Source organism: Anomaloglossus baeobatrachus, chromosome 3 (assembly GCF_048569485.1).
Source record: "Anomaloglossus baeobatrachus isolate aAnoBae1 chromosome 3, aAnoBae1.hap1, whole genome shotgun sequence".
In the NCBI taxonomy this organism is placed as follows: domain Eukaryota; kingdom Metazoa; phylum Chordata; class Amphibia; order Anura; family Aromobatidae; genus Anomaloglossus; species Anomaloglossus baeobatrachus.
Genome location: NC_134355.1, coordinates 38,872,138 through 38,895,947, shown reverse-complemented (window position 1 = coordinate 38,895,947; position 23,810 = coordinate 38,872,138). Strand labels below are relative to the sequence as shown.

The window sequence follows — 23,810 nt, the reverse complement described above, 5'->3', positions numbered from 1 at the left end:
GAATATGTAAGGGTTAGGGCTGGACAGGGCCGCAGTGCAGCCAATACCCCTGTGACATGCAGCACCTTTATCACTGTGCCCCTCCGGCCTTACCCTATGGGGAGAGGAAGTAAGAGAGTTTAAAGGGAACCTGTCACCAGATTTGGGCCCTATAAGCTGCGGCCACCACCGGTGAGCTCTTATATATAGTATTCTAGAATGCTGTATATAAGAGCCCAGGCCGCTGTGTAGAACATAAAAATGTCACCGCCGGGGTCTGCTCCAGCGACTTCTGCTCCGATCACCAGGCGACGCCGCGTTCCTGCCGTGGATGGTGCTGGTGATGGGAGAGGAGTCGATGCCAGCAGCACCGGTAGGTGCAGGCTCCGATCATCCACTGGGCTGGGTTATCTTGGGATCTGCAGTACCGCTGGCTGACTAGAAGTGGCGTGTGTCTTCCAGCTGAAGTTGCCAGCGTTCAGCTACAGCCAATGGGAAGACACCACACCCTTCTTATTCCCCCTCCTGTCACATGACCACTGCCAGAGAAAGTTCTGATTTTCCTGGCTCCTGTTACGTCCTATTCTGGTTAGTGATTCCTGTGTGCTGACTTCTGCGTGTTTTCTGACTACCCTCCTACCTACTGTTTTTGTACCTCGCTGCCTGATCCGGATTTAACCTCTGCTTTGTTTTCTGATTCCGTCCTTGCCTGCCGATTCTGTCCCTGTTCTGTAATTCCTGGTTTGCCCCTGCCTGACGACTACTCTCTCAGACTGCAGCTTTCCACAGGTAGTGATCTCCAGGGCCCTGTGTAATTCCAAATCCCTGTATAGGGGTTAAAGGGTTTCAGGGTTCTGGGGGTCCTGCTTGGTGAGTGGCTTCCCTCTAGCCTCCCCATTACAGCCCATCTGAGTCTGTGGATCCAGGCAGGCGTTACAAAAAATCACTTTATAATACTCACCTAAACGGTCGGTGCAGAGCAGATGGGTCGGATGGGTGTCTCCGTTCTTCGGGTGCGGCGCCTCCTCTTTCGGTCATCTTTGTCCTCCTTCTTCTGAAGCTAGTGAGGATGACGCGACCTGACATTATCCACAATAGCCGGCATACATGTTCTGAGCAGGCGCACTACAATAGTTTGATCTGCCTTGTTCAGGGCAGATCAAATTGCATCTGCGTAGGACCCCAGTGTTGGCTTGTGTGGATGACGTAGGACGCGTCATGTCCCCAGGCTTCAGAAAAAGGAGGACAAAGATGGCCGAAAGAGGGGGTGCCGGAACCAGAGAATGGAGACACCCATCCGACCCATCTTCTCTGCACTGACCATTTAGGTGAGTATTATAAAATCATTTTTATGTTCTACACAGCGGCCTGGGCTCTTATATACAGTATGATAGAATGCTGTATATAAGAGCTGACTGGTGGTGGCTGCAGCTTATAGTCACCAAATCTGGTGACAGGTTCCCTTTAATAGAGCAAAACACTAAAAGAAGCAGCTGAAGTGTTTTTTGGACACCTGGGGACTCTTCTCCTTATCTGACCAGCCTTATTCTGATTTTCTTGCTTCTTCACATTCTGTAATTTATTTTGCAGTCTCTTGAGCGGAAGGATTTCAACACTTCGGGATGAAACTGGAGCAGTGAGTGATATATTTGTTATTGTATGGCTTGTGATTGTGGGTCTGGCTGCACCACGAGTCCAGGTGCTACAGCAGATGAACACTTAGGCTGGGGCCACACAATGCGATGCAAGTGCATCGGATGCGACACTCGGCTCCCGCTGTGCTGCGAGTATAAGCGGAGTGTCATGCTACTGTGATCCAATCCTGCGATCGGATCACAGCTTCAGAGAAGATGGAAGGATTAATCTCCCTATCTCCTCTATTGCCATCTTATGCGAGTATTGCACTGCACTCTGGTGTCATACGAGTGCAGTGCGATGTTTCACTCGCACCCATAGACTTGTATACGAGAAATGGGGGGGAGAGCCAGCACTGCTTATGAGTGGCATGCAGCAGTGAAAAAGTAAAAAGTGTAATATTCACAAATTCATTCCTACTGTAACAATTCAATGAGATTTTTGGCAAATAATTGATCAATAATTTGAGCCCCCCTGCCCCGTCACGGCAAATCTCTATAAGGGGGGTCCCTACACTACAGTTATAACATACAAACGTACCATAAGGTCTCGTATAATGCGCAGGACCATATAGGAACATCACCTACCTGAGAAGTGTCAGAACCGCTCCCATGCTGCAAGGGCTGACAACTGCGAGTAGATGGGCAGTCCAGATGCCAGTGTGTGTGGCAGAACCACACACACCAGCACAATGTCAGAACTAGCCCCCACAGTGTCAGACCAGCAGACATGGATGAAGGGCGGAACAGCCCCAGGCAGGTGGTGCTTAAGTAATAATGCCTATGGAACAGGAGGCGGTGGCTGTATGTGAACAGGCATTTTGATGGCAACAGAAGGAATTTGCAAACCACACTGGGCGTGCACGGCACGGTGGCAGTCAACCACCTGACCAGTAAACGAGAAATGGGGGGGAGAGCCAGCAATGCTTATGAGTGGCACGCAGCAATGAAAAAGTAAAAAGTGTAATATTCACAAATTCATTCCTACTGTAACAATTCAATGAGATTTTTGGCAAATAATTGATCAATAATTTGAGCGTTTGTATATTATAACTGTAGTGTAGGGACCCCCCTTACAGAGATTTGCCGTGACGGGGCAGGGGGGCTCAAATCATTGATCAATTATTTGCCAAAAATCTCATTGAACTGTTACAGTAGGAATGAATTTGTGAATATTACACTTTTTACTTTTTCATTGCTGCATGCCACTCATAAGCAGTGCTGGCTCTCCCCCCCATTTCTCATAGACTTGTATAGGTGCAAGTAAAAATGTATCGGATTCCACCCGCAGCATGCTGTGACTGTTTTCTCGGTCCGATTAGGGCTGAGAAAGTAATCACAGATGGTAGTGGCCCCATAGAGTAACATAGGTCCAAGTGGAATGCCATTCTTTTTTTTTTTTTTCTCGCATTCCACTCTTACCGTTTTACTCGCCGTGTGTCCTAGCCGTTATATTCAGACGAGTCATAGATGAGGTGGGACGGTTCCCGAGAGGGCGAGAAGTGTTACCCATGTTCCCTTAGATTAGGACACCCACCCCCCCAAGTCCAGACTCACAATTTCACAGTTTATGTACTCACTGCAGATTTTCAGCTCAGATTCTGAATTTTTCAAACCTGTTTCAGTTAAAAAAAATAATAATCTTATTTTAGGATGTTCTTCCCTGTCCTTTCTATAAAATCACTTTAGAAAGGGATTCACGACCACCTTCTGTTTTCTATGGTCCTGCTGGGAAGCTGAGTGCGGTGCTAACAAGCCCAAGTGTACGCGCTGCTGCTCCCCTCTAACTCGGATAAAAGTGCACCCCCCGAATAAACAAGATTATCCTGTGGGCGGATGATAACTTGTTTTCACTGGACAATCCCTTTAACCCCTTCACGACCAGGTGAATTTGCGCTTTCTGTTTTTTTGGGTTTTTTCCGCCACCCTTCTTCAGAGAGCTGTAACTTTTTTACTTTTCAGTGAATATGGTCATACGAGGGCTCGTTTTTTGCAGGATGAGTTGTAATTTTGACTTTAACCATGAGTTTTACCATATATTCTACTGGAAATGGTAAAACTGATGTGTCGTTGTGATGCCTCAGGTCGGTGCGAGTTCATAGACACCAAATATGTATAGCGTTACTTTTATCTAAATTATTTTATTCTTGTCCTAAAACAACGGTGCACATTTTGCACCATATTCCGCAACCTGTAGCTTTGGATTTGGGGCTCATTGACTGCTTATTTTTTCCATATCGATCTGACGTTTTTTAATGGTACTAATTTTGCGCAGATGCTACATTTCAATTGCCTGTTATTGCATTTTTTGCGCAAAATTTGCGGCAAACCAAAAACGTTATTTTGGCATTTGGAAATTTTTTGCCGCTACGTCGTTTACCAATCAGATTAATTGATTTTATATTTTCATAGATCTGGTATTTCTGAACGTGGCGATACCAAATGTGTGTATATTTTTTTAAAAAAAAAATTTAATCCTTTGATTTTCAATGGGGCATGATTTAAACCTTTTTAGGTTTTTTTTATTTATTTATTTTTTTACTTTTATTTTACTAGGTCCCCTAGAGGGCTATAAGGATCAGCTGTCTGATCGCTCATTCTTTTTCCCCAGTCAGTGCAGCATTGCCCTGATCGGGAGAAATGATCATCTCTTATAACCGGCAGTACTGTACTGCTGGTTACAGGACCTGAGTCATGTGAGCTACAGGAGTCCTCACATGACAACCATCGAATCCACTTGATCACGTCATGTGACTTCTGGTGGCGGCTGATTAGTACAGCTCTACCGCGATCGTCATTAAAATGGAGCTGTCACATTTAAGGGGTTAACAGGTACGGATGGATAGTGATTCCATTCATGCCTGCAAGGCACACATGTCTGCTGCACAAATCAGCTGACATGTGCGCGGATCCCCTTGGCTGCCCACAGCAGCCGGTGGGTATTAACACTACTATGACCGCTAGGACGTAACTTTACTGCCCGCGGTCATTAAGGGGTTAAATATGAGTGGCCCCCTCTTTCTGAAGTTTTGGATGAAATCATTTGTACCCCACCACCATTTTCATAAGTTTCCACCTAAGCATCATACAGAGCTCAAATTCTTCATTTAACTGTCCCTAGAAGGGTTTACTGGTCCTTATTGGAAACATACATCCCTCGTAGACCCCTCGTAGAGACACCCAAGAGGGCACTGCCACTGAGGACGGCGAGTCTAAGAAAGTGAAAATGACATCTCGCCCTGCTACCTACTGTAAATGGGCTGCTTGATACCTGGGAGTTGGATTCTGTAAAAATAAATTGGACTCCCCGGCTGTTGCCCTCCAGGGTCTAGCACAGGCCCCTCCGTGGTCTGTGATGGCACGAGGAGCGATGGCCACAGCATTTAATCGCGTTGTGTGATTGGCTGCAGCAGTCAGATGCAACGTGGTTCAAATCGCCGCCTGACCTCTGCAGCCTGTCACAAGTCGCAGCAGTCCTGTAGCTGGTTGGTGCTGCCTGAGTAAGATCAGTTGTATCGGACAGTGCAGGAATGGTAGTGTCACACGATGTATCTCCTCCTGACCGGCTGCTTTATCCTTGTAGATATTTATTGATCGCGATCCCACTGCATTTGCTCCCATCTTGAATTTTCTTCGCACAAAAGAACTGGACCTAAGGTGAGTTCCGATGTGTCCGCACTGACGCCGGCTACATTACACGTGCTCGGTCATCAGTACCTGGTCACCTCAAATAACATCAAGAAAGGTGTTTTATATATATACTAGAAGGTGGCCCGATTCTACGCATCGGGTATTCTAGAATTTACGTATTGTGTAGTTCATGTATGATTTTTGTTATATATATATATATATATATATATATATGATGTTGTTGTGTGTAGTTACCAAGTGTTTGTGTAGGGCGCTGTACATGTTCTGGGTGTTGTCTGGGTGTGGCGGGGGGTGAGAGCGGTGTTGTATGTGTGTTGCGTTGTTTGTGGAGCGCTGTGTGTCTGTAGCGTTGTGTGTGTGTGTGTGTTGCGCGGTTTGTGTGTGTGTGGTGTGTTTTGGGGGGAGGTATGTTTTGTGCAATCTGTGTGTTGTGCGGTATGTGCGTATATTTGTGTGTGCCGCGGTGTTTGTGTGTTGGGTGTTGTGTGTGTGCAGCGTTGTCTGTGTGTGTGGGTGTCTGTGTAGGGCAGTTGTTTGTGGTTCCCAGTGTGTGTGTGTGGTGCGTTGTGCAGTGCGCGCGCGTGTGTGTGTGTGTTGGGGGGAGGTGTGCACTTCCCATCGTGCTCCATCCCCCATGCAGCGCACTCCCCATCGTGCTCCATCCCCCCATGCAGCGCACTCCCCATCGTGCTCCATCCCCTATGCTGCGCACCCCCCATCGTGCTCCATCTCCCATGCTGCGCACTCCCAAACGTGCTCCATCCACCATGCTGCGCACTCCCAAACGTGCTCCATCCGCCATGCTGCGCACTCCCAAACGTGCTCCATCCGCCATACTCCGCACTCCCAAACGTGCTCCATCCGCCATACTCCGCACTCCCCATCGTGCTCCATCCCCCATGCTGCGCACCCCCCATCGTGCTCCATCCCCTATTCTGCGCACCCCCCATCGTGCTCCATCTCTCATGCTGCGCACTCCCAAACGTGCTCCATCCGCCATGCTGCGCACTCCCAAACGTGCTCCATCCCCCATGCTGCGCACCCCCCATCGTGCTCCATCCCCCATACTGCACCAGCATCAGCCTCTCTGCCCGCAGCATCAGCCTCTCTCCTCCCAGCATCAGCCTCTCTACCCGCAGCATCAGCCTCTCTACCCGCAGCATCAGCCTCTCTACCCGCAGCATCAGCCTCTCTACCCGCAGCATCAGCCTCTCTACCCGCAGCATCAGCCTCTCTACCCGCAGCATCAGCCTCTCTGTCCCCAGCATCAGCCTCTCTGTCCCCAGCATCAGCCTCTCTGTCCCCAGCATCAGCCTCTCTGTCCCCAGCATCAGCCTCTCTGTCCCCAGCATCAGCCTCTCTGTCCCCAGCATCAGCCTCTCTGTCCCCAGCATCAGCCTCTCTGTCCCCAGCATCAGCCTCTCTGTCCCCAGCATCAGCCTCTCTGTCCCCAGCATCAGCCTCTCTGTCCCCAGCATCAGCCTCTCTGTCCCCAGCATCAGCCTCTCTGTCCCCAGCATCAGCCTCTCTGTCCCCAGCATCAGCCTCTCTGTCCCCAGCATCAGCCTCTCTGTCCCCAGCATCAGCCTCTCTGTCCCCAGCATCAGCCTCTCTGTCCCCAGCATCAGCCTCTCTGTCCCCAGCATCAGCCTCTCTGTCCCCAGCATCAGCCTCTCTGTCCCCAGCATCAGCCTCTCTGTCCCCAGCATCAGCCTCTCTGTCCCCAGCATCAGCCTCTCTGTCCCCAGCATCAGCCTCTCTGTCCCCAGCATCAGCCTCTCTGTCCCCAGCATCAGCCTCTCTGTCCCCAGCATCAGCCTCTCTGTCCCCAGCATCAGCCTCTCTGTCCCCAGCATCAGCCTCTCTGTCCCCAGCATCAGCCTCTCTGTCCCCAGCATCAGCCTCTCTGTCCCCAGCATCAGCCTCTCTGTCCCCAGCATCAGCCTCTCTGTCCCCAGCATCAGCCTCTCTGTCCCCAGCATCAGCCTCTCTGTCCCCAGCATCAGCCTCTCTGTCCCCAGCATCAGCCTCTCTGTCCCCAGCATCAGCCTCTCTCCTCCCAGCATCAGCCTCTCTCCTCCCAGCATCAGCCTCTCTCTTCCCAGCATCAGCCTCTCTCCTCCCAGCCTACCCCAGCCTCATCCTCCCCCAGCATCAGCCTCTCTCCTCCCAGCATCAGCCTTTTCGGTCCCCAGCATCAGCCTCTCTCCTCCCAGCCTACCCCAGCCTCAGCCTCCCTCAGCATCAGCCTACCCATCCCAGCCTTCCACAGGATCAGCCTCTCTCCTCCCAGCCTCCTCCAGCACGCCGTGCTCCTCTGCCGACACTCACACACCCGATCGCATACACTCACACACACCCGATCGCATACACTCACACACACCCGATCGCATACACTCACACACACCCGATCGCATACACTCACGCACACACACACATTGACGATATTGCACATACGCGCTTATACTCACAACATCCGGAGATACCACATGCTTCTGGCCATGTGATCCTCCGGCAGGTCCTGGAAGCTCACAGCACAGTATCGCCGCCGAGAAGCAAGCGATATCCCAGGATGTTGTGAGTATGTGGATGCGATGTGATGTGTGTGTGAGGTGTGTGTGAGAGCGAGTGTGATCTGATGTGTGTGTGTGCGTGTGTGTATTTTCCGCCGCTGCAGGACCTTGATGCGCTGGTAACTATGCTACCATGGTTACCAGCGCATCTCGTCCCCCGCTCGCACGGGAGTCCACACCAGCATACGCCGGCCAGCCCCAGCAATGCGAGGGTATGTGTCGGCTGGTTTGGCGGCGTACGCTGATGTGGGCTCCCAGGGGTACAGTACTCGCCTGGTAGTCGTGGCTCACTGACCGTGTCGGTTCGGGGAATGCGTGGGGGGGGCGGGGCCAGAGCTAGCGTGCATTGCATGAGGGGGGGTGGGGCGTGGCCGAGTTGCCAATGCCTGCAGGGTGCCGGGGCGAGAGGCCAATCTGTGGGGGGGGGCGGGGCCATGGCGAGCCCAGCGGCCAATCAGCTTTGTGTCACCGTAAGGACACAATTTTGGAGCAAGACAGACAGACAGACAGAATAAGGCAATTATATATATATAGATATATATATTATATATTTAATAATAATATATATATATATTTTTAGAGCCCTGAAAATAAAGAAAACTTTGTTTGAGGAGGTGTGCCCAAACTTTTGGTCTGTACTGTGTGTGTATATATGTATATGTATATATAACCACACAGTGCAGAGCAAAAGTTTGGACACACCTCCTCAAACAAAGAGTTTTCTTTATTTTCATGGCTCAAAAAATTGTAGATTCACATTGAAGGCATCAAAACTATGAATTAACACATGTGGAATGAAATACTTAACAAGTGTGAAACAACTGAAAATATGTCTTATATTCTAGGTTCTTCAAAGTAGCCACCTTTTGCTTTGATTACTGCTTTGCACACTCTCGGCATTTTTTGATGAGCTTCAAGAGGTAGTCACCGGAAATGGTTCTCCTTCACAGGTGTGCCCTGTCAGGTTTAATAAGTGGGATTTCTTGCCTTATAAATGGGGTTGGGACCATCTCCTGTGTTGTGAAGAAGTCTGGTGGATACACAGCTGATAGTCCTACTGAATAGACTATTAGAATTTGTATTATGGCAAGAAAGAAGCAGCTAAGTAAAGAAAAACAAGTGGCCATCATTACTTTAAGAAATGAAGGTCAGTCAGTCCGAAAAATTGGGAAAACTTTGAAAGTGTCCCCAAGTGCAGTGGCAAAACCCATCAAACGCTACAAAGAAACTGGCTCACATGAGGACCGCCCCAGGAAAGGAAGACCAAGAGTCACCTCTGCTGCGGAGGATATGTTTATCTGAGTCACCAGCCTCAGAAATCGAAGGTTAACAGCAGCTCAGATTAGAGACCAGGTCAATGCCACACAGAGTTCTAGCAGCAGACACATCTCTAGAACAACTGTTAAGAAGAGACTTTGTGCAGCAGCCTTCATGGTAAAATAGCTGCTAGGAAACCACTGCTAAGGACAGGCAACAAGCAGAAGAGACTTGTTTGGGCTAAAGAACACAAGGAATGGACATTAGACCAGTGGAGATCTGTGCTTTGGTCTGATGAGTCCAAATTTGAGATCTTTGGATCCAACCACCGTGTCTTTGTAGAAAAGGTGAACGAATGGACTCTACATGCCTGGTTCCCACCGTGAAGCATGGAGGAGGAAGTGTGATGGTGTGAGGGTGCTTTGCTGGTGACACTGTTGGGGATTTATTCAAAATTGAAGGCATACAGAGCCAGCATGCCTACCACAGCATCTTGCATCGGCGTGCTATTTCATCCGATTTGCATTTAGTTGGACCATCATTTATTTTTCAACAGGACAATGACCCTAAACACACCTCCAGGCTGTGTAAGGGCTATTTGACTAAGAAGGAGAGTGATGGGGTGCTACGCCAGATGACCTGGCCTCCACAGTCACAAGACCTGAACCCAATTGAGATGGTTTGGGGTGAGCTGGACCGCAGAGTGAAGGCAAAAGGGCCAACAAGTGCTAAGCATCTCTGGGAACTCCTTCAAGACTGTTGGAAGACCATTTCCGGTGACTACTTCTTGAAGCTCATCAAGAGAATGCCAAGAGTGTGCAAACAGTAATCAAAGCAAAAGGTGGCTACTTTGAAGAACCTAGAATATAAGACATATTTTCAGTTGTTTCACACTTTTTTGTTAAGTATTTCATTCCACATGTGTTAATTTATAGTTTCGATGCCTTCAATGTGAATCTACAATTTTCAGACTCATGAAAATAAAGAAAACTTTTTGAATGATAAGGTGTGTCCAAACTTTTGGTCTGTACACTGTAAAGTATAATTATATATATATATATATATATATATATATATATATATATATATATATATATATATATATATATATATATATATATATATATATATATATATATATATATATATATATATATATATATATATATATATATATATATACACATACACACATGCAGTATATATATATATATAATGTATATGTATATAATATATATTGCGCTCTTAATTCGACAGCGCATTACATACATTGGCACCACTGTCCTCATTGGTTTGGGGCTCACAATCTGGAGTCCCTATCAGTATGTCTTTGGAGTGTGGGAGGAAACCCACGCAAACACGGGGAGAACATACAAACTATATATATACCGGGATATTCAGTGCTATGGTAATATATATATATATATTACAGTTAGGTCCAGAAATATTTGGACAGTGACACAATTTTGGCGAGTTGGGCTCTGCATGCCACCACATTGGATTTGAAATGAAACCTCTACAACAGAATTCAAGTGCAGATTGTAACGTTTAATTTGAAGGTTTGAACAAAAATATCTGATAGAAATTGTAGGAATTGTCACAATTCTTTAGAAACACTCCACATTTTAGGAGGTCAAAAGTAATTGGACAAATAAACCAAACCCAAACAAAATATTTTTATTTTCAATATTTTGTTGCGAATGCTTTGGAGGCAATCACTGCCTTAAGTCTGGAACCCATGGACATCACCAAACGCTGTGTTTCCTCCTTCTTAATGCTTTGCCAGGCCTTTACAGCCGCAGCCTTCAGGTTTTGCTTGTTTGTGGGTCTTTGTCTTAAGTCTGGATTTGAGCAAGTGGAATGCATGCTCAATTGGGTTAAGATCTGGTGATTGACTTGGCCATTGCAGAATGTTCCACTTTTTTGCACTCATGAACTCCTGGGTGGCTTTGGCTGTATGCTTGGGGTCATTGTCCATCTGTACTATGAAGCGCCGTCCGATCAACTTTGCGGCATTTGGCTGAATCTGGGCGGAAAGTATATCCCGGTACACTTCAGAATTCATCCGGCTACTCTTGTCTGCTGTTATGTCATCAATAAACACAAGTGACCCAGTGCCATTGAAAGCCATGCATGCCCATGCCATCACGTTGCCTCCACCATGTTTTACAGAGGATGTGGTGTGCCTTGGATCATGTGCCGTTCCCTTTCTTCTCCAAACTTTTTTCTTCCCATCATTCTGGTACAGGTTGATCTTTGTCTCATCTGTCCATAGAATACTTTTCCAGAACTGAGCTGGCTTCATGAGGTGTTTTTCAGCAAATTTAACTCTGGCCTGTCTATTTTTGGAATTGATGAATGGTTTGCATCTAGATGTGAACCCTTTGTATTTACTTTCATGGAGTCTTCTCTTTACTGTTGACTTAGAGACAGATGCACCTACTTCACTGAGAGTGTTCTGGACTTCAGTTGATGTTGTGAACGGGTTCTTCTTCACCAAAGAAAGTATGCGGCGATCATCCACCACTGTTGTCATCCGTGGACGCCCAGGCCTTTTTGAGTTCCCAAGCTCACCAGTCAATTCCTTTTTTCTCAGAATGTACCCGACTGTTGATTTTGCTACTCCAAGCATGTCTGCTATCTCTCTGATGGAATTTTTCTTTTTTTTTCAGCCTCAGGATGTTCTGCTTCACCTCCAATTGAGAGTTCCTTAGACCGCATGTTGTCTGGTCACAGCAACAGCTTCCAAATGCAAAACCACACACCTGTAATCAACCCCAGACCTTTTAACTACTTCATTGATTACAGGTTAACGAGGGAGACGCCTTCAGAGTTAATTGCAGCCCTTAGAGTCCCTTGTCCAATTACTTACTTATATATATATAATTTATATTTAGGCCATAGTACTGAATATCCCGGTTCCTTAGGGCATGCTCCATTGTATAAGCGTGTCCTAAGCTTTCTGGTAATATCCTAATCTTTCCATATATTCTCTCTTTTTCCAGAGGGGTCAGTCTGAACGTTCTCCGGCATGAAGCTGAATTCTATGGGATCACACCACTGGGTAATTTAATGTTTCACCTATAGACAAACCCTTATTCTTATCTTAACCTTTCGGCCGTGAGATGGGAACAAGGCCGGCTGTGTGCGAGGAACTTCCAAGAGCCATTTGTCTTGCTTCCTGCACATCAACCTCCAGCAATGACTGCTCTCTCCTTGCCTAATATATCCCACCTAGGACAGGTGTCATCATCTCCAGAAAGGGAATCTGTCAGCACAGAATAACTATTCAAACCCAGTACAGATGAATCCTGGCAGGGCCAAGCATTTCAGTGCACCTTCCCACCTGCCTGTTTTCCCTCTATCCCCACAACACTCCTCTTCTTTGATTGCCAGCTCTGGCTTCATAAAGCTGGAGACGTGCGGAGATAGATGGAGGACAAGCAGATGGGAAGGTGCACTGAAATGCTTGGCCCCGCCATGATGCACCGAGCGCCTCTGCTTGCTTTGAACAGTCATTCTGTGCTGACAGACTCCCTATAATGTTCTCCTCTTCACCTTTCAGTAGTATTACCATATCTTTAGGCCTGTGTTTTTAGTTTAGTTTTTAGGATGGAGTGCATTCTGATGTTACAGTAGTGATTTCTCTATTATATTCTATTGAGTTGTCTTTGACGCTTTCTTTTTGTTTCCGTTACTCCATAGTAAGAAGATTGCTGCTATGTGAAGAACTGGAGCGCTCCTCGTGTGGCAGTGTGCTGTTTCATGGCTATTTACCTCCTCCAGGTAACTATAGGTCAGCAATAGAGATCTCAAAGGCATCCATTAATTGCCTGCTATCAGAAGGGGTTAATATTCCTGCCCAATCCATCATATTGCAGTATATAGTATAACCTATCACAGGTAGTGCCTTACAGCAACTAAAAAAATAAGGTTTAAACTGTTTTTCGTCTTGGCCTGTTCTAAAATCAAGCTGGGTATTGAACTCTGTTGATTTTACTTGCAAAATGTTATAGTGATTCATTTGCCTGAAGCTCCGCTGCTGCCAGCACTGTGCATAGCAAATAGCCGGTGTAGGAATGATAGGGACCTCCACTGGCTTGCTTACCTATTCTTTCTATTCTCACTTATAAGAGCTGCGAATCTTCATTATTTGTCATGAACTCCTATTAAATGTTTAGATGCCGCAAAGCAACAGAAGAAAATCAAAATGCTAAGCTCGCAGTTTTTTTTTTTTTTTGATCACCGCACTTTTCTCCAACAATGCTATAAAAATTGATTTTCTCTGACGCCTCATTGGGGGACACAGGACCATGGGTGTTATGCTGCCTATCCATAGGAGGACACTAAGTAGATGCAAAAGCATAGCTCCTCCTCTGCAGTATACACCCCCCTGGCCGGGCCAAGCAACCTCAGTTTTAGCTTAGTGTCTGTAGGAGGCACTTCCTTTCAAGATTTGTTATTTTTTGAGGGCGACTGTTTCCTTTTGGGATCATCTCCCACTACCATCAACGGGCGGGAATGCGGAGTGTTGCCTCCACGTACCCCCTCCTGCGACGCTGGATCCAGGGTTGGACGATGGGTTCCACAGACACCGATTTTCCAAAGCCCAGGGTAGAGGCCTGTGCCCCTATAGCACAATTCCTCAGCCCCTCTTTGCAGGCTCTGAGTTGAATATGGCACCTGTGTGACCGGACACAGCAAGCTGGCTCTGCTATTTTCACTGCCTGGACGGAAGCAGTGTTTAAGGTGAGATCCCCCCTGACTGGTTTCCCAGACAAAGGGAGAAAGATGCTGCAGGGAAGGCTCCCAGGACATTTACAAAGGATCCTGCACACACAGTGTTAACTTTTCTTTATCCTTCCTTTGGGAGACCCAGACCATGGGTGTTTAGCTTCTGCCTCCGGAGGACACACAAAGTACTACACTTAAAAGTGTAGCTCCTCCCTCTGAGCTTATACACCCCCTGGTGAGCCAGTCCTAGCCAGTTTATCGCTTTGTGTTCAGGAGGTCATACATCCACACATGCATTCTCATCTGATTGTTTGACTTTTGGAAAGAGTTTGAAGAAAAGCGGGTCCATGTCTGGACTCCCGGCATGTCCCTTCTCACCCCACTGTGTCGGCGGTGTTGTTAAGGTTGATTTACAAGGCTGAAGCCTTACATGCCGCGCTCCTTCACCATCCCTTCTGGGCTCTGGCTTGAAGTGGGAGCCAGCACGGTCTCCATGCCTGGCAGGAGTCCGGTCTCCATCCACAGCCCCTTGAGGATTCTGTTGGACCGGAGCACTCATCCCCAGGGACATGGCCCTGCGTTTCAGCAGCTAAGTACCTGAGGCGTTTATGTTGGGGTTCTTTATTGTAAGGGGAGAGTATGCTGTATGTGATTGTTTTTAACTTTTCCGGCGGGTTCTCCAGCTTTTGCCTGAGAACCGCGCCGATGGTGCCTGCTTGTCGGCCTCGCCGCTTAAATTTAGGCCCCGGCTTCGCCGGAGGCCTAGTTTCGTTTTCCTGCCCTTGCATGTCACTCATGCAGAGGGACAGGTTCGGCTCCTCCCGGCGGCCGTTCTACACAGGGGAGGGACACTCCCCACTGCTGGGGCGTCCCTCCTTCCCGGCAGGTCTCTATAGCCCTCCAGTTCCCGCTCTTTTATAGGAACGCCCCTAGTCCTGCCCCCTCTCTTCGCTCCGGCGGCCATTTCTCAGGCAGAGTTCACTCTGCTCTGGGACATCCTGCATTCTGCATCTCTGCTGAGGTGCTGCGCTCTGGGGGACCGGGCTTCGGGATCTGGAGGGCACACAACACCGCGCTCAGCGGTCTGGTAAGCCACAGCCGGTCTCCGGTTGTGGACCTCTGTATATTCTCCCTGGGGTTCATTCTCTGCAAAGCCCCCACTCCAGCAGCATGTCTCACACAAGGAGCAAGGCTCCAAAGCTTTATTCTGCATGCACTGCATGTAAGCTCCTGCTGCCTGAACCGAGCATTTATCCACACTGTGATGGTTGCTCTAACTTGGCGGTGCCACAGCCTGGAGTCTCACCCCCAGTGGTCTCTCAGGCTGCTGCTGCACCTGTGATTGAACCCCCGGCCTGGGTAGAGTCCTTTTCTAGGTCCATATCCCAGTCATTTGCTGAGTCCATCCCCGACTTTTGCAGCAGTGTGGGCTCTCAAAGCCATCTCTGCTTCTCTAGAGGAGATGCATTCCCTCACCAAGGAATCTATGCCTGAGATGGTTACCTTAACTGCTCAGGCTTCAGCCTTTTCATCTTATGCCATGTCTGCCATGCTAGAGGCTGCTCACCGCACTGCGGTGGCTTCAGCTAATTCTCTTGTTATCCACAGGATTTTGTGGCTTCGAGAGTGGAAGGCAGATGCTTCGTCCAAGAAGTACCTTGCTGGGCTCCCTTTTGCTGGTTCACGGCTGTTTGGTGAACAGCTGGATGAAATCATTAAAGAAGCTACTGGCGGGAAGAGTACTTCCATGCCACAAACTAAGACCAGGAAACCCGCCCAGGGTAGGAATCAATCGAGGTTTTGTTCCTTTCGTTCCTCCAACTGGTCATCTTCTAAGCCTTCCGCCTCGTCCGCTAACTCAGCCAAGGATCAGAAATCCAACTGGCGCCCAAAAGCGCGTCCGCAGAAGACCGCAGGAGGTTCTGCCACTAAGGCAGCTTCCTCATGACTCTCGGCCCGCTCCAGCCACGTCCTTAGTCGGTGGCAGGCTCTCCCACTTTGGCGACGCTTGGTTAAAGCAGGTCTCCGATCAGTGGGTGAGAGACATCATATCTCACGGCTACAGGATAGAATTCTCTTCCAGCCCTCCAAACAGATTTTTTTCTTTATCGTTCCTATGGGAGACCCAGACATTGGGTGTATAGCTTCTGCCTCCGGAGGACACACAAAGTACTACACTAAAAAGTGTAGCTCCTCTTTCTGAGCATATACACCCCCTGGATAACCAGATCTAGCCAGTTCATTGCTTTGTGTTCAGGAGGCATACATCCACACATGCATTCTCATCTGATTTTTCATTTTTGGAAAGTTTTTGAAGAAAAGCGGGTCCAAGCCTGGACTCCCGGCATGTCCCTTCTCACCCCACTGTGTCGGCGGTTTTGTTAAGGTTGATTCCAAGGCTGGAGCCTTACATGCCGTGCTCCTTCACCATCCCTCGGGCTCTGGCTTGAAGTGGGAGCCAGCACTGTTCTCCTTGCTTTGCAGGAGGCCGGTCTCCATCCGCAGCCCTTCAGGATCCTGCTGGACGGAGCACTCATCCCCAGGGACTTGGAACCCTGCGTCTCAGCAAGCTAAGTATCTGAGACGTTTATATTCGGGGGGTCCCTTGTACGCTACCTCCATGTGCCCCATTGATTTGTCCGAAAGGGACTCAGATGTTAGTGATTTGATTGCGTCCGTTAATTCTGTACTGGACCTCAATCCGCCAGTATCAGAGGAGCAACCCTCTCTGGCAGAAAAGCACCAGTTTACCTTGCCTAAGAGGACAAGGAGTGTGTTCTTTAACCACTCCAGTTTTCAGACCGCTGTGACCAAGCCCAGGGCCTGTCCTGACAAACGCTTCCCAAAGCGTGGTTCTGATGACCGTTTTCCCTTTCCACCTGAGGTGGTCAAGGAGTGGGCTCATTCACCAAAGGTAGACCCTCCGGTGTCTAGACTCTCAGCCCGGACAGTTGTATCAGTGGCTGATGGCACCTCTCTTAAGGATTCCACTGACCGCCAGGTTGACCTTCTGGCTAAATCTGTATATGAGGCGGCAGGGGCCTCGTTCTCCCCATCTTTTGCAGCAGTGTGGGCTCTCAAAGCCATCTCTGCTTCTCTAGAGGAGATGCATTCCCTCACCAGGGAATCTATGCCCGAAATGGTTGCCTTAACTTCCCAAGCTTCAGCTTTTTCATCCTATGCCATGTCTGCCATGCTGGAGGCTTCTCACCGCACTGTGGTCGCTTCGGCTAATTCCCTCGCTATCCGCAGGATCTTGTGGCTTCGAGAGTGGAAGGCAGATGCTTCTTCAAAGAAGTACCTTGCTGGGCTCCCTTTTGCTGGATCCAGGCTATTCGGTGAACAACTGGATGAAATTATTAAGGAAGCTACTGGCGGGAAGAGTACTTCCATGCCACAAACTAAAACCAGGAAACCTGCCCAGGGTAGGAACCAGTCGAGATTTCGTTCCTTTCGTTCCTCCAACTGGTCATCCTCTAAGCCCTCGGCCTCGTCCACTAACTCAGCCAAAGACCAAAAACCCAACTGGCGCACAAAGGCGCGTCCACAGAAGACTGCAGGAGCTGCTGCCACTAAGGCAGCCTCCTCTTGACTTTCTGGCCGCGCCAGCAACGTCCTTAGTCGGTGGCAGGCTCTCCCACTTTGGCGACGTGTGGTTTCAACACGTCTCAGATCAGTGGGTGCGGGATATCATCTCCCACGGCTACAGGATAGAATTCTCTTCCAGCCCGCCAAACAGATTTTTTTCTGTCAACTCCCCCCTGCTCCAAGGCCGCCGCCTTCTCTCAGGCCGTGGCATCCTTGCAGGCCAACGGAGTACTTGTACCGGTTTCCCCCCGGGAACGGTTCAGAGGTTTCTACTCAAATCTCTTCCTAGTCCCCAAAAAGGACGGTTCCTTCATGGCCCATCCTGGATCTCAAGCTTCTCAACAAGCATGTTCAGGTGCGGCATTTTCGCATGGAGTCTCTGCGATCAGTCATTGCCTCAATGACCCAAGGAGATTTCCTGGCATCCATCGACATCAGAGATGCCTATCTGCATGTGCCAATTGCAGTTTCACACCAGCGTTGGCTACGTTTTGCAATCGGAGAGGAACATTTCCAATTCGTGGCTCTCCCCTTCGGGTTAGCCACGGCCCCTCGAGTATTCACCAAGGTCATGGCAGTAGTGGTTGCGGTTCTGCACCTCCAGGGGTTGGCAGTGATTCCTTACCTGGACGACCTTCTAGTCAAGGCTTCATCCAGCGCAGACTGTCAGCGGAGTGTCTCGCTCACTCTCGCCACTCTAGCCCAATTCGGGTGGCTTGTCAATCTGCCCAAATCCACTCTGACTCCGACCCAGAGGCTCACGTACCTAGGGATGCAATTCGAGACTCTGCCGGCACTTGTGAAGCTGCCCTTAGTCAAACAGCAGTCCCTCCATCTGGCGGTGCGCTCTGCTGAGGCCCCGCCGTCATTCCATCAGGCACCTAATGGAGATGCTGGGTCAGATGGTGGCGTCAATGGAGGCTGTTCCCTTTGCCCAGTTCCATCTGCGTCCTCTGCAGCTGGACATTCTCCGCTGTTGGGACAAGCGAACTTCCTCCTTGCACAGGCTAGTGGCTCTGTCGCCTCAGACCAGGGGCTCCCTTCAGTGGTGGCTTCGGCCTCTCTCTCTGTCTCAGGGACGCTCCTTCCTGGCCCCGTCCTGTATGATCCTCACCACGGATGCCAGTCTATCCGGCTGGGGAGCGGTATGTCTCCACCACCGAGCACAGGGCACTTGGACTCCGTCCGAATCAGCCCTGTCGATCAATGTGCTGGAAACCAGAGCTGTGCTTCTAGCTCTCCTAGCCTTTCACCACCTTTTGGCGGGCAAGCATATCCGAGTCCAGTCAGACAACGCGACAGCGGTTGCCTACATCAATCACCAAGGCGGGACACGCAGCCGCCTGGCAATGTTGGAGGTTCAACGCATCCTTCAATGGACGGAGGACTCCAAGTCCACCATATCCGCAGTCAACATCCCAGGCGTGGAAACCTGGGAAGCAGATTATCTCAGCCGTCAAACCGTAGACAGTGGCGAGTGGTCCCTGCATCCGGCAGTGTTTCGGTCAATCTGCCGCAAGTGGGGCACTCCGGAAGTGGATCTAATGGCATCCCGGCACAACAACAAGGTACCGGTTTACGTGGCTCGCTCCCACGATCCTCAGGCCTTTGCAGCGGACGCTCTGGTTCAAGATTGGTCCCAGTTTCGTCTGTCCTACGTGTTTCCCCCTCTAGCTCTCTTGCCCAGAGTTCTGCGCAAGATCAGAATGGAGGGCCGTCGGGTCATCCTCGTTGCTCCGGACTGGCCCAGGCGAGCTTGGTACCCAGACCTGCTCCATCTGTCCGTAGAGGTGCCGTGGCATCTTCCGGACCGTCCAGACCTTCTCACAAGGTCCGTTTTTCCGCCAGAATTCTGCGGCTCTCAGGTTGACGGCGTGGCTCTTGAGTCCTGGATCTTGACGGCTTCTGGTATTCCTCCTGAAGTCATCTCCACTATGACTCGGGCTTGGAAGTCTTCCTCGGCCAAAATCTATCACAGGACCTGGAGAATTTTCCTGTCCTGGTGCCGCTCTTCCGGCCATGCTCCTTGGCCTTTTTCCTTGCCGACCCTTCTGTCCTTTCTACAGTCCGGTCTGCAGCTAGGACTATCCCTCAATTCCCTCAAGGGACAAGTCTCGGCTCTGTCAGTGTTGTTCCAGCGGCGTATCGCCCGGCTGGCTCAGGTGCGCACCTTCATGCAGGGCGCGTCTCACATCATTCCGCCTTACCGGCGGCCCTTGGATCCCTGGGACCTCAATCTGGTCCTCACGGCCTTGCAGAAACCCCCCTTTGAGCCTCTTAGGGAGGTTTCTTTGTCTCGTCTTTCACAGAAAGTGGTCTTTCTAGTGGCCATAACTTCCCTCAGGAGAGTCTCTGATTTCGCTGCGCTCTCTTCGGAGTCACCTTTTTTGGTTTTTCATCAAGACAAGGTGGTTCTCCGTCCGACTCCGGACTTTCTCCCTAAGGTGGTTTCTCCTTTCCACCTTAACCAGGACATTTCCCTGCCTTCCTTTTGTCCGGCTCCTGTTCATCGCTTTGAAATGCGTTGCATACTCTGGATCTGGTGCGGGCGCTCCAGATCTATGTGTCTCGCACCGCTGTTCTTAGGCGGTGCACCTCTCTTTTTGTGCTAACCACAGGTTGGCGTAAGGGCCTCTCGGCTTCTAAGCCGACCTTAGCTCGTTGGATTAGGTCGGCCATTTCCGTTGCCTACCAGTGTACTCAGGTGCCTCCCCCGCCGGGGATCAAGGCACACTCGACCAGAGCGGTCGGTGCCTCTTGGGCTTTCAGGCACCAGGCTACGGCTCAGCAGGTCTGTCAGGCTGCCACTTGGACTAGTCTGCATACCTTTTCAAAGCACTACCAAGTGCATACTCATGCTTCGGCAGATGCGAGCTTGGGCAGACGCATCCTTCAGGCGGCTGTCGCCCATTTGTGAAGTTAGGTTCCGCCTACTTCTCAGTTTTCTGTTTATTCCCACCCATGGACTGCTTTGAGACGTCCAAATGTCTGGGTCTCCCATAGGAACGATAAAGAAAAAGAGAATTTTGTTTACTTACCGTAAATTCTTTTTCTTATAGTTCCGTATTGGGAGACCCAGCACCCTCCCTGTTGCCTGTTGGCAGTTTCTTGTTCCGCGTGTTATCACCGGCTGTTGTTGTAGACAGAGGCTCCGGTTGTTCCGGTTCTTGCTCTATCTTTACTTGTGGGTGGCTATTCTCCTTCAGCTTTTGCACTAAACTGGCTAGATCTGGTTATCCAGGGGGTGTATATGCTCAGAGGGAGGAGCTACACTTTTTAGTGTAGTACTTTGTGTGTCCTCCGGAGGCAGAAGCTATACACCCAATATCTGGGTCTCCCAATACGGAACTATAAGAAAAAGAATTTACGGTAAGTAAACAAAATTCTCTTTTTCTCTCAACTCCCCCCTGCTCCAAGGCCGCCGCCTTCTCGCAGGCCATGGAGTCCTTGCAGGCAAACGGAGTGATTGTCCCAGTTCCCGCTCAGGAACGGTTCAGAGGTTTTTACTCAAATCTCTTCCTAGTTCCAAAAAAGGACGGTACCTTCCGGCCCATTCTGGATCTCAAGCTTCTCAACAAGCATGTCCGGGTGCGGCATTTTCGCATGGAGTCTCTGCGATCAGTCATTGCCTCTATGAACCAAGGGGAGTTCCTGGCGTCCATCGACATCAGACATGCCTATCTACATGTGCCAATCGCAGTGTCACATCAGCGTTGGTTACGTTTTGCGATAGGAGAAGATCATTTCCTTTTCGTGGCTCTCCCCTTCGGGTTAGCCATGGCCCCTTGGGTATTCAGCAAGGTCATGGCGGCAGTGATTGCGGTCCTGCACCTCCAGGGGTTAGCAGTGCTTCCTTATCTGGACGACCTTCTGGTCAAGGGTCCATCCAGCGCAGACTGTCAGCGGAGTGTTTCGCTCACTCTCGCCACCCTAGCCCAATTCGGGTGGATTGTCAATCTTCCCAAATCCACTCTGACTCCGACTCAGTCTCACGTACCTAGGGATGCAGTTCGAGACTTTGCCGGCACTTGTGAAGTTGCCCTTAATCAAACAGCAGTCTCTCCGGCTAGCGGTGCGCTCTCTCCTGAGGCCCCGCCGTTATTCCCTCAGGCGCCTGATGCAGTTGCTGGGTCAAATGGTGGCTTCCATGGAGGCGGTTCCCTTTGCCCAGTTCCATCTGCGTCCTCTGCAGCTGGACATTCTCCGCTGTTGGGACAAGCGGCCTTCCTCCTTACTGAGGTTAGTGGCTCTGTCGCCACGGACCAGGACCTCTCTTCAGTGGTGGCTTCGACCCCTCTCCCTGTCCCAAGGGCGCTCCTTCCTGGCTCCGTCCTGGGTGATTCTCACCACGGATGCCAGCCTATCCGGCTGGGGAGCGGTACATCTCCACCACAGAGCTCAGGGCACTTGGACTCCGTCCGAGTCAGCCCTTTCAATCAATGTGCTGGAAACCAGAGCTGTGCTTCTAGCTCTCCTAGCCTTTCACCACCTGTTGGCGGGCAGTCACATTCGAGTCCAGTCAGACAACGCGACAGCGGTTGCCTACATCAATCACCAAGGCGGGACACGCAGCCGCCTGGCAATGTTGGAGGTCCAACGCATTCTTCAATGGGCGGAGGACTGCAAGTCCACCATATCCGCAGTCCACATCCCTGGCGTAGAAAACTGGGAGGCAGATTATCTCAGCCGTCAATCCGTGGACGGTGGCGAGTGGTCTCTGCACCCGGCAGTGTTTCAGTCAATCTGCCGCAAGTGGGGCACTCCGGATGTGGACCTAATGGCATCCCGTCACAACAACAAGGTTCCGGTTTACGTGGCTCGCTCCCACGATCCTCAGGCCTTCGCCGCGGACGCTCTGGTTCAAGACTGGTCCCAGTTTCGTCTGTCCTGCGCAAGATCAGAATGGAGGGCCGTCGATTCATCCTCATTGCACCGGACTGGCCCAGGCGAGCTTGGTATCTGGACCTGCTCCAACTGTCCGTGGAGATGCCGTGGCATCTTCCGGACCGTCCAGACCTGCTCTCGCAAGGTCCGTTTTTCCGCCCGAATTCTGCAGCACTCAAATTGACGGCGTGGCTCTTGAGTCCTGGATTTTGACGGCTTCTGGTATTCCTCCTGAAGTCATCTCCACTATGACTCGGGCCCGTATGTCTTCCTCCGTCAAGATCTATCACAGGACTTGGAAAATTTTCCTGTCCTTGTGTCGCTCTTCCGGCCATTCTCCTTGGCCATTTTCGTTGCCGACCCTTCTGTCTTTTTTACAGTCCGGTCTGCACCTAGGACTGTCCCTCAACTCTCTCAAGGGACAAGTCTCAGCTCTATCAGTGCTGTTCCAGCGGCGTCTCGCCCGGCTGGCTCAGATCCGCACCTTCATGCAAGGTGCGTCTCACATCATTCCGCCTTATCGGCGGCCCTTGGATCCCTGGGACCTTAACTTGGTCCTCACGGTATTGCAGAAACCCCCCTTTGAGCCTCTTAAGGAGGTTTCTTTGTATCGTCTTTCTCAAAAGGTGGCCTTTCTAGTTGCCATAACTTCTCTCAGGAGAGTCTCTGATTTGGCTGCGCTCTCCTCGGAGTCACCTTTTTTGGTTTTTCACCAAGACAAGGTAGTTTTCCGTCCGACCCCGGACTTTCTTCCTAAGGTGGTCTCTCCCTTCCACCTTAACCAGGATATTTCCTTGTTTTCCTTCTGTCCGGCCCCTGTTCATCGCTTTGAGAAAGCGCTGCATACTCTAGATCTGGTGCGTGCTCTCCGGATCTATGTGGCTCGCACCGCTGTGCTTAGGCGGTGCACCTCTCTTTTTGTGCTAACCACAGGGCGGCGCAAGGGTCTCTCTGCTTCTAAGCCGACCTTGGCCCGTTGGATTAGATCGACCATTTCGGACGCCTACCAGAGTACTCAGGTGCCTCCCCCGCCGGGGATCAAAGCACACTCGACCAGAGCTGTCGGTGCCTCTTGGGCTTTTAGGCACCAGGCTACGGCTCAACAAGTCTGTCAGGCTGCCACTTGGACTAGCCTGCATACCTTTTCGAAGCACTACCAAGTGCATGCTCATGCTTCGGCAGATGCGAGCTTGGGCAGACGCATCCTTCAGGCGGCTGTCGCCCACTTGTGAAGTTAGGGTCCGCCTACTTCTTAGTTTTTTCTGTTTATTCCCACCCAGGGACAGCTTTGGAACGTCCCATGGTCTGGGTCTCCCAAAGGAACGATAAAGAAAAAGAGAATTTTGTTACTTACCGTAAATTCTTTTTCTTATAGTTCCGTATTGGGAGACCCAGCTCCCTCCCTGTTGCCTGTTGGCAATTTTCTTGTTCCGTGTGTTATCACCGGCTGTTGTCGTGGACAGAGTCTCCGGTTGTTCCGGTTCTTACTCGGTTCTACTTGTGGGTGGCT

General features: G+C 50.2%; 1 protein-coding gene across 1 annotated transcript in view; it reads left to right on the top strand.

Annotated features, from left to right (window-relative positions):
* The window catches only part of KCTD3 (potassium channel tetramerization domain containing 3), a 148,338-nt gene that overhangs the window by 2,728 nt on the left and 121,800 nt on the right, over positions 1–23,810 (top strand). Inside the window, exons 3-6 of the mRNA XM_075339133.1 lie at positions 1,570–1,615; positions 5,197–5,270; positions 12,100–12,158; positions 12,800–12,880. Coding sequence (XP_075195248.1) covers positions 1,570–1,615; positions 5,197–5,270; positions 12,100–12,158; positions 12,800–12,880 — 260 coding nt within the window. The remainder of the gene's footprint in view (positions 1–1,569; positions 1,616–5,196; positions 5,271–12,099; positions 12,159–12,799; positions 12,881–23,810) is intronic.